The sequence below is a fragment of the Thermobia domestica genome, chromosome 6, assembly GCF_964235325.1.
Source record: "Thermobia domestica chromosome 6, izTheDome1.hap1.1, whole genome shotgun sequence".
In the NCBI taxonomy this organism is placed as follows: Eukaryota; Metazoa; Arthropoda; class Insecta; order Zygentoma; family Lepismatidae; genus Thermobia; species Thermobia domestica.
In genome coordinates, this window is record NC_137459.1 from 247592392 (window position 1) to 247604480 (window position 12089).

General features: G+C 33.5%; 1 protein-coding gene across 6 annotated transcripts in view; it reads left to right on the top strand.

Annotated features, from left to right (window-relative positions):
- LOC145688465 (uncharacterized) overlaps nucleotides 1–12089 on the top strand; it is a 142126-nt gene that overhangs the window by 23424 nt on the left and 106613 nt on the right. For all 6 annotated transcript variants that reach the window (XM_081762728.1, XM_081762731.1, XM_081762729.1 and 3 more), the window contains one exon: nucleotides 5927–6092. In XM_081762728.1, the coding sequence (XP_081618854.1) occupies nucleotides 5927–6092 (166 nt within the window). The remainder of the gene's footprint in view (nucleotides 1–5926; nucleotides 6093–12089) is intronic.

Sequence of the window (12089 nt, forward strand, 5' to 3'; positions counted from 1 at the left end):
TATCAATATATTCCTATTGCTAACTATCATTGGATGTTTGATGATGAAATAGAAGAGGTATGCACCTCTCAAGGTAATTTTGTTTTTCTGAAGACGTTTAGTACTGCTAAAATACACGTCAAAATTAATGAAATTCCTCTTCAAGGTTTAGCTGATACTGGAGCTACAGTATCACTTCTGTCTTATTCATTTTGGCGTGAACTTACAAAAGATTATTCTAATCCCAGGTTACAAAAGGTAGATAATTTGATATTAATTGATTATACTGGTGGACATAAGAAAAGGGTTATGGATAAAACACAAGTAGTTATTACCATACAAGGTTATGAAATTACAATTCCTATCTTAGTCATTAATGAATTGAACGAGAATGTATTAATAGGGTTAGATTTCTTAACCCAATTACGTGCAATTTTAGATTTCGAAAATAAAACATTTTCAATACGTACGCTTAATGATTGTATGCTAAAATTGTTCAAAATTTAATTCCTGTTAGCGACAGCATTGCTTGCCAATGTCAACCGTTTATAAATAATGTTTTAAGTATAAAACCAGGTGATCAGGACAAAACCAATGTCAAGAAAATTGAAAAAGAAGAGTTCATGATAGGAGATAATGATTATTCATTTCAGAAATGTGTGGACAGCATTATAAATCATATAAATATTACTGATAAGGATTTTATATTACAATTCAGGGATATTCTTTATAAACATAAAAAGGTATTTTCGCTTAGACCTGGATGTTGCAAAGATTTCGTCTATGATATTGAAGTCGATGCCAAAGATCCCATAGTAACGAAGCCCTACATTGTGCCTTATCGATTTAGAGGAAATGTGCGAAAACAGATATCGGAAATGCTGCGAGATGGTATAATACGACATTTTCAGAGTATTCATTTGAACCCTTTACATGTGGTACCCAAAAAGGATGGTAAACATTTGAGAATAGTTTTGGATTTAAGAAAATTGAATACTCATATAAAATTGCAACAAGTGAGGTACCTACCAGTAGATGAGATTCTTAGCTCATTACAGGGAAATACGATATTTGGAAATCTCGATCTCGTAATGGCGTACAACCAAATTTTGTTGGGAGAAAGTTCAAAACCATTTACTGCTTTTTCCTTTGAAGGACAATTGTATGAATACAATCGTATTGTTTTTGGACTAATTAATTGTGCTGCTTTGGCCTCATGTTTGAATAAAGTAATAGGACAAGATCTACGTACTAATGTTGTTTTTTATGCTGATGATATTTTGGTTATGGAGAAAACTCCCAAAGATTATTTGGAAAGTTTGGACACCGTTCTGGAACGATTAGAAAAATCGGGTTTGTAAATATTGGAAAATAAAAATTTTTCAGGGAATCAATTGAATTTTTAGGTTATTTCATTGATGCAAGCGGAATGTGTTTTGATGACTCTAAAGTGCAGGCCATAAAGGATTTACCCGTTCCTACCAATTTAAAGGAAACACGACAAGTTCTTGGTTTGTTTAATTGGTTTCGAAGATCAGTACCTCGATTTGCGGAAATTGCAGAACCCTTATTCTCGATAACTAAGAAAGGAATACCGTGGCAATGGGGTAATTTACAAGAACAGAGCTTTCACAAATTAAAAATTTGTATTATGAAAAACATTCGCTTAAATCATCCTAAGTATGATTATCCTTTTTATGTGCAATGTGATGGTTCATTATCTGGAATACTCTGGCAACCAAATCCTACAACAAATGAACCTGCTGTTATACATTGTATTAGCCGAACGCTAAAGAACGCCGAAAAGGGATATACCACTACAGAAATTGAATTACTCGTTGTACGCTTTTCACTGCGAAAATCCGCTCCATACCTTAGTGGATGTCATTTTACCGTTATAACTGATCATAATTCTTTACGTCATCTTAAGAAAGTACAGGGATATAACAGCCGTTTATTAAGATGGTCCTTAGAACTTCAATCTTTTGATGTGGCTCAGTGGTAGAGCGTTCACCTCTGGTGCTTGGGGTCCCGGGTTCGAACCCAGCCCCCGCCAAGTGAACTTTGTGGTGGACAAACACCGTGTGCGTGGGTTTTCTCGGGGTTCTCCCGTTTCCTCCCACTTTCTTCATTCCACCATTTCATTCATCACTCATCATCACCGTCTCCTTTAGCCTAAGAGGGCCGCGGTGGCTCAGTGGTAGAGCGTTCACCTCTGGTGCTTGGGGTCCCGGGTTCGATCCCAGCCCCCGCCAAGTGAACTTTGTGGTGGACAAACACCGTGTGCGTGGGTTTTCTCGGGGTTCTCCCGTTTCCTCCCACTTTCTTCATTCCACCATTTCATTCATTACTCACAATCACCGTCTCCTTTAGCCTAACCGGCATAACCGTGGGACGTAAAACTCAAAGATTTCATTTCATTTTTTCCTTTAGCCTAACCGGCATAACCGTGGGACGTAAAACTTAAAAGATTTCAATCTTTTGATTTCGATGTAAAACATATTAAAGGGGTTGATAATGTTCCAGTGGATACATTATCCAGATTGTTTCCAAATGAGAACCACCAAGTATTATCTATAAATGTATTCAAAGTCTTACAAGAGGAAATATCTAAAATTTCCGTGGAGGAATTGCAAGAACATCAAAGAAGTAATGAAGAATATGCAAATATCATACATCATTTAACATCTTGTTCTGGAAATTGTGATTGTCCTCGCAATTGGAATGCTTTATATCAAATGTCTAATGGTGTATTAGTAATCAAAGATTTTAAATATGAACATAGGAATAAGATTTGTATTCCACCGATATTGGTACTTCGTATATTAAAGGCCTACCATGATGATTTTGGACATTTTGGATATTTGAAGGCGTATTCTTTGATTAGCAAATCTTTCTATTGGAAATCTCTCAGAACACAAATCAAAAATTATATCAATGATTGTGAGGAACTGACACACAATCATAGTCAACGTCTTGCGAATAAAATCAGAAAAATAAACACACTGCTGAACAAGACTGCACTTATTTAATAAAATGTTTTTATTATTATTATTATTATTATTAAATAAGTGCAATCTTACAAGCAGTGTGTTTATTTTTCTGATTGTGAGGAATGTATGAAAATTAAACACAATTATCAATTTCTATATAAACGTATGATGTCGATAATGCCTGAACGACCTCATTCCTTTATTTCAGTAGATTTGTATGGACCTCTTCCTAGAGTGGCTACAGGGGAAACTTTCCTTTTCACAGTTATGGACATTTTTACCAGATATTTAGTAGCATATCCTTTGCGTAAAGCGACTTCTTCAGCAATTGTCAACCGAATTTTAAATGTATATAAACCTCATTGTGGTCCTATTGAACATATACTTTGCGACAATGGTGGACAATTTCGGAGCAATTTATTCATTCGTGCAATGAACAACGCCAATATTAAGGTGCATTTTGTTACTCCTTACCATCCCAGTAGTTCTATTGTGGAAAATATACATAGAAATCTCGGTATGTTATTTAGACACTATTGTCGTATTAAACATTCTGATTGGATTAGGTATGTTACTGAAATTACTTACTTTTTAAATTATTCAGTGTCAGATACATTGGGTGTAGCACCAGCTAATATTCATAACGGGACCGATTTCATAAAACCGATTGAGCAACATTTTGGCATTAAACTTAATGAAAATGATGAAATGGACTATTCACATCTCGTGAGTATGGTACATCTTCGTAGAACGCAGAAATTTTTATCACGCAATCAGAAAATAGAACAGCAACAATTAGGTAAAACTAAAGTTCAAACAAATGATTTAGTCTTTGTGAAATTACACCCACAAAGCGATGCATCTTTAAAAAGGATTTATAAATTTTGTGATTTATTTGCGGGACCATATCTATGTATAAGACAAGTTAATCCTAAAGTTTTCGAATTAATGGACATGAAGACTGGAAAACTTTTGGGTTTACGCAATATTGATGAACTTAAGTTATGGCGTCCTGCAAAGTATATTAAAAGTAAACGGATTCAATTAGTTAAAACATTAGTTCCTTCTGAGATTGTGACCATGAATGACATTTAATCTTCGAATTTATTTTCAGTATGATAATTTCTTTCCTTGTGCTAGTTTTTGTTGTGGTGTTAATTATCGTGTTTTGTTCTGGATATTGTCGATATTTCTTTTTAATTTGTATTTTGTTGGAATATATCATATATTTGATCCTTTCTTGTTTAAAAGAGCAATTATGTAAATGTCATAATATTATATCCTTCATAATCTTCTTAGTTTTGCCCGATAAAATAACATAAATTTTGTTAACCTTCAACTTATAACACGTATCAATGGCCTCAAAAGGACCTAAAATTAAACAACTTTTATGCCGTTATTTGAATGTACCTTCTGTTATCGACGTTGAAATGTATAAATATTTGAAATGAAATTAAGAGAATTAAGACAAAATATGAAAATAATATTGATATAAAAGTAAATATGATATATGATTATATGAATTGTAATTTTTATATATACGAGGGTCATTCAAAAACTTAAGTAATTAGTATGTAATAGTTAACGGTCCAGAACTTCTCTCTTTTTTTATTTTTAGAAAAGAAATGCCCTATTTTTAGGCGCTACATACAACGATACTTGTATTTTTAATATCTTTATTTGTATTTATGGGCAAAATGTACTTTTAAAAAATGCACAAGCTGTTCAAGAATCGAAGAAGAATAATATGAAAAGAGAAATAGGAGTAATTTCTTTTCTGTTGTTATGCGATGATATTTTGTTATGATAGTGATTCGACGATATGGGTTTAGTTGTCATACCAACGAAAAATAAATAAGATAAACAAAGGATCGATCTCGTGAAGACTGTATGTACAATTTTTAAAGAGTGTAAACGATTAATTTGTTTCGTACTACAATAAAAGGTAGTATCGTGACGCAGTGTATAAATGGATTTTAATAAATCAGTAGCCTTGTTTATATAACCTTATACCTGTTATACCTGTGTGTTGCCTAAATTTTACTATTCCTTTATTAACGCTATGACATCTTTTAATTTTCTATTATCAATTGACACAGCACTTAGGAATAAGATGAAGGGAATTTTACACTTGAATCATTCGGTTATAAGCTGTTATATTCTAGGAAACGAGCTGGTGGCTTGGAAATCCCGAGAATATGAAATAAAATATCCTTTAATATTCTCAAAATGAGTAGGAAAAAAAAAAAAAAAAAAAGGAAAAATTAAAAGTGAATTAGGTCAGAATTGTACTATTGTAATCGGTGCACGGGGCGCTGTAACTAAACAAACAAACGAAAAAACAAAAAGAAAGAAAATTGTAGGATTTAATATCACTAATAAAAGGATTTTGAAAACAATTAGTTTGATAGCTATTAGAAATGGTATGTAGTAATTACCGTAAGGTCTTTTTTATGATCAATTGTAGATTTGCCATATTTGACTTTACATTCATGCCAAAACTTCGGTACTATCTAATAAATTACAGTTAAGATTATTTGCGCACGTATGCATGGAATGACTGAGGAGTACATCATGATTCCTGTGTCTTATTCAAGAGAATTTCCGAAATTTCAGAAGTGGTTTTATTCACCCTTCCCTAAATTTGAGGAGGTAAGCCAACGTTTCCATTGCCAAAATTCAGAAGGGGTGATCCTAGGTACCCCTGAGTCATTGCCACCAGTACAAGGATCATGGGATTTGAGCAAGGGGCCACGAAATATTCTTGATGACTCGACTAGATGAACGTTGACTAATACTACTACTATAATAGGTAATCATTAAATATATATATATATATATATATATATATATATTTCATTAGTGATCTCTTAAATTGTGATTTTGTGATGCACATTTGTTATATTTCGAAGACATGGTTTGCTTTCTAATTTTGTAAACATTTTGTATTGTAGGTCCCTGGCTCTATTTCTCAATACCTACGAGACTACCAGAGAGAAGGTGTGAGATTTTTATATAACCAATATGCAAAGGGCTGTGGAGCAATATTAGGAGATGATATGGGACTTGGGAAAACTGTGCAGGCTATAGCATTCATAGCAGCCATCATTAAGATGAAAGGTGAGAATCGAGATAAATCTTTTAAAGAATAGAGGTTTGTTTTATGTTAGATCCTTTAGACTCATGTCAGGTTCAAATTGTGTCAGTTTTTATGGCGCTATTATCGGGAATGAATTGCAATTATCTGAGAGTGGTGTAATACCGTATAAAATAATAAAGGATTGTATGCTGAAATAAATCATTTCGTTTCAAATCAAAATCGGGCTTGCTTTGTTCATGTCGGATTTCATTCATCTTGTTGAAATACTGAAGGACACGAACTAATTTACATACGGAAAATATTAAGTTAAATTGTAAACCACTAGCTCATTGTAAAGTTGCGAAAAGGTTCAAAGTGATGTTTGCGCACAAGCTCAACTGCAATCATTCATAGCTAATGCTAGTTGAGATGGGATTTCTTTTTCTTAGTCGTACTTTGAAGCTAAACGGGCGTTAAACCTGTTTTTTTGTTTAAACCCGTGTTTTTTTTTTTTTTGCTTAAACCAGGTTTTTTTTGGTTTAAATAATTATCTCCATGTATTTATATCACATATGGACAGAAATAACTTGTGTTTCGCCTTGGTGTTGATATACAACAACCGTGTTATGCTGGAAGGGGTCACATAAGCTTAAAGTGGAATCCAAACCACTTCTCGGCTTACATCCGAGAGAAATTGTCCTCCATTTGAACTCGAAACCGGGACTAAGTGGCCACAAATGCGATACGTCTCCCAACTCACTCACAAAGGACTCCTGATAAAAATAAATTGTACTGATCTTTACATACTTGTTAATATAATTGTCAAGAGTCATTTCAGAAGGACAAAAAGATAAACAGTTACACAAGTGAAACCATTATACAGAATTGCATATGGACAATTTTAAAATACTGCAGAGTACAGACGAACTAATTTAGTCCAAGTTAGTTCAGTACGACATTTAGTCAAAGTTAAAGAAATACGACGACTTAATTTGCATATCAGTAAGAAAAGTGAATAAAGATATGAATTATTTGAGTCCACTTCGACTCTGACCCATTTATACATGAGGGGGCGCGGTGGCTCAGTGGTAGAGCGTTCACCTCTGGTGCTTGGGGTCCCGGGTTCGATCCCAGCCCCCGCCAAGTGAACTTTGTGGTGGACAAACACCGTGCTCGTGGGTTTTCTCGGGGTTCTCCCGTTTCCTCCCACTTTCTTCATTCCACCATTTCACTCATCTCTCATTATCACCGTCTCCTTTAGCCTAATCGGCATAACCGTGGGACGTAAAACTCAAAGATTTCATTTCATTTTTTTTTTCCATTTATACATGAATAGATACCAAAGATACTTCTGATTTCAATAAATGCCTCTCGTGGGGTTTGTATGACCCCTCCCCCCCCAAAAAATAAGTACGACATTTCGATGTATTTTATCAATAGTTAACATTATTACAACGAAACAATATTTATAATTTTTCTTTGATTACAAATGCATAACAACAATAATAAACTATAAAAAAATCACAGAAGAAACATTCATAAACTTATATATATATAAAGTGGCTCTTGTGGTATAATCTCTTTGAGTAATGAATGGGGAATTTAGGCCTGAATGTAATACGAATAATATACGGCAGTGAAACGTGATAACCCACAAATGTGTGTTCATCAAGATTTTACAAACACTTACACTTTTATGAACATTTTTCGTCTTTTGGTTTAAATCAGTTTTTTTTTTTTTTTTTTTAAGAAAAAAAAACAGCTGGTTTAAACCAAGATTTAAACCATGGTTTAAACCACCTTGGTTTAAACCAGCCAACCCTGCTAGAAAGTAATGAATTTGTTTAGGTAACTACAGCTTCACGTGGTGTGACATAGACACTTGACATTGTCGTATAGAACAGTGCAAGTTGGATGCTTTTTGAAGAGATGTTGCTTCTTCCACCAAAGTGCTGGACGCAAATTGAGTTCCAGATAGTGAAAATGCCAGACGTCTTTTGAGACGCAATATCATTGATTGTATTCCTTTGTAGAACAGTAGACATAGTGATTAGTTTTTGTAGTCATATGCCTCTTTCGTTAACACTTCCACGTTATACATATTTCAGTAATAATGATGGATAATGTATTTATTTGTTTAATGTTTTACGTGAGGTTCATATCCTCTTTCGTCTATTGCAGTTATGCGATAAATTAATATTTGTATTCTTATTGTGAGTGTTCAGGTGCAATTGTGCGGAATTCCGAGTTTTTTTTTCTTTTTCTTTCCGTTGTCTAACTTACATATATTTACCCCAACTGATAATAGTTAAATATTATATGCATTTCTGTCGTTTGTGTCATTAAATTCCTCATGCTGTCTTCAATTCCACAATGCACGCTCTCTTTACGCGCAAACACTATTTAGATAGGCCAAACGAAGACACACTGCTTTAATTATTTCTGATCGCGGGCTCGATTCCCGCTGCCGACCATCTTGACTGAGGTCTTCCAGGGTTTTCCTCAGTTCTACCAGGCAAATGCCGAGATGGTACCTGCTAAAAACAGGCCCTGACCGATACCTTCCCAGATCCTTTCCATTGTTGTTGTTAGATATCCAGTATAAAATGGCCTCTGAGCTGTATCTGGTGATTATTAAATAAATAAATAAATGAGCAAGTTAAAAAGTTCGGACTGACCGGGAACATCTCTTTCTGTTTGCAAATCCAATGCGGTAACGACTTTTTCTACACTAATCAGTCCTTTTAGGTTGCACAAAAGTTGTTAGCTAGTTGAAATTCTTTCATTTAAATTTCTACGAGCCAGTAAGGACCTATGAAGAGATGATCATTATTTGACTTAATTAATTTTCTTCATCAAATTTTGTTTAGGTAATCGAATTGCTTTATTATTATTAACGACTAGCAACAATTATCTCCTTCGCTGGGTTAAATTAAGAAAAATATAATATGTTAGTCAGTCATTTTTTACTATTACTAAATTGGTCTTTGATATCGATCATTTTCGATGATTTTTATATATCTTCCTTCCCTTCTCATGCTGCGGGGCACTGTATCGGACATGTCATTTTTCATCTCAGTGACCCTGAAAACTTTGAATTCGACGCTGATATTTTGTTATTTCGATCATTTTTATATATTTCCCCCTCTCCACCCCCAAGTTGCGGGGCTGAATTTGGATTTCAACGGTATTAAAAGTGTCACTGTTAATCTTAGTGACCCCAAAAACTGGATTCGATACTAAAATTATAACGATAAATGAATGACGGTTTATATATTCTATATTTCGTTATATATGCCCACAGTCCGAATTGCAATATCCGTGGGACGTAAAACTCAATAATTTCATTTTTCCGAATTGCAATATAAGTCAACACGGCTAAACACCTTAATTTTATTTACCAGTACTTGTAAAAACTACTAATTGCATGCATTGAGAATTAGACACATCAACTGCAGAACACCAGTAACTTTTTTATTCTCAAAACCTTTTTGAAAATTATTATTCTGTTGTCATAGCAACCAAGCAAAATAGCTATCTTCTTTTTAATAACTCACATTATTTGATTATCAATATAAAATCAACAACATATATTCTACATTTCTTCTTCTTCTTATCAACAAATCGTGCACTTTCAAGCACCGTTGTCCAAAATAACTACAAGAAAATGGAAGTAATTTATCGCATAGATATACATTATCGTTGTATACATGGCTCCTGACGAGGACTTCTTAAATTGATCACAACTTAAGAAAGAATCCTGGAGCGTTACATATTCTTACATACATGGTTACCTTACTTTTTGAATAGCCCTCGTATATATATATATATATAAATTAAAATACATATATTAATTTCATTTTATATCAACAATAATCTTACATTTATTTAATAATCAATTATATTCTATAAATTATCGTCGGAGAGGACTTATTCAATACGACCAACTTGTTATTATTCTGGTCCTAAAATAGATTCTTGCATTCAATATCTTCGGAGCTCATTAAATCATTAAACAAAAGTACATTGACATATTACACAACTTATTCCTTCCATTTGAGCATAATCAAGATGATAAAAAAAGAAAAGAATTGAAAAGCACAATATTGATAAGTTAAGCGAATTATAAAGAAATCAGAATAATACTCAAAGTAAAACGAAACACAAACAATATGATATTCAGGAATAATACAAATAAAGACATTATCATATTAAGAACTAGCAAAGTTTATGTGAGTTAGAGTACAATATAATATGTTTTATTTATTCGGGCATAATTAGCATAACTTTGATAGGCACTATTGGTATTCATTTACATTAAAAACATTATTTATATTACCTGTACAGAAATCAAAGTACGGATTATAAATGAAATCATAACGATATTTAAAGTGAAATGAAACAAAAATCAATTGAATATGTTTTCTCGGACGCCACAACATTAGCTTAAGTTGCATTACCAAAGAATTCGGTTAAGTTATATTGCTCGCTACAATCTTGTATACAGTTCTGCTTATTATGTGCTTCCACGGTACCTTGGTTTCTATTTTGAGAATTTCGGCCACCCATGAAATTGTTACGAAATCTATTTCGAAAAAAAGTAGGTGTACGGTTTGCCTGATTTCTAAACGCCATGGGCGGCGATTAGGGGGGTAAGAGGTGGAAGTTGCTCCCCCCACTTTTTTGAAGTGACGACCTAATTTATATAGTTTCATTTGGAAATGTAAACAGGGTGTCCACACAATTTGGAGAAAAGACCTCTGACTTTTCCCTGACTTTCCATGTTGAAAGTTCCAGATTTCCCTGACCCCTGAATAACTTAAAAATATAGAATTAAAAAAGAAACCCCATCCTCCACATTCCCCATAGTTGGCCTTGTTCTCTTCCGCTTCTGTTTCTTTCTTTTTTTCAATTTTTTTTTCCAAAGGAATGTAAATTTACAAACATGTGCATTAGGCCGATATTACTTAGGCCTACATATTACACAAAATGTGAAGTTACAAACGAAAATGTGCAGTATACAGAGTACTAAGATATGAAAAAAATTACACAATATATGGTTACATATTATAATACCAGTTACACAGCATTATAATATTGCTTATAGTAATAAACAGTTCATACATGATTTTACTGATTATTAAAAAAAAAAACACACACATACACACATTACTTTTGCTGGTGCAGTTGTTAAATGCAACCCATTTAGAAATTTGTTTTCATCCTTTCTCTCATAGTTTTCTTCTCATTGATCTGAATATCCTTCTTGTTGTCTCCGCAGTTTAATTTTCTTCTCTTCTTCCTCCAGCTTCTTTAGTTGTTACTGAATCTTCCGTTTCTCTTTCTTCTCGTCTCCAGCATTTATTTCTCTTTTCTTTTCCAAATACACCTGATATTGTCTAATTTAACTTCTCACTGAATTTATCATACCTCTTGTAATTATTAATCCTGATGATCCACCTATTCTCATCACAGAATTATATATGATCCGTTGAGCCACCAGAGATTCTCCTTGTAAGTTCTCAACAGAGAATTTTATTTGTTGTGAGACCACTTTCAAAAAATGCGTTTCCGTGAAAGAAAATAAAACAATTTCATAACTGACCATAAGTGAACGAAGTTTTTTCCATGTCCTAAGACTAAGTTAAAAAAAAAAAAAAAAAAACCCTCATCAAGTCCAATACCATCTCTGTTGTTGGCTATGAATTCATACTGTGTTCCTTAAATTCTTCAGTCTGAGCTTTCACTGTGAGCTGGAGATATTATTTCTTTGCGTTCTCAGCCACTTGTCCAGATATCCTCTTGGCACCATGCAATTCTTCTAGAACAGCGCCTACCCTTTTGAGCAAATATGCCAGGATGCAGTTAGATGTGTTTCTTGCAGAAAATTAGTTTCAACAACTATATTAGAGAACACTGACTCCCTCAATATCATCATTGAGAAAACCACATTTTTCATCCAGTAACAGTAAAGAAATCAACCCTATTTCATAAATTCAGTAATTGAACAATGGACCTAAATCGATTTTTTCCTGACT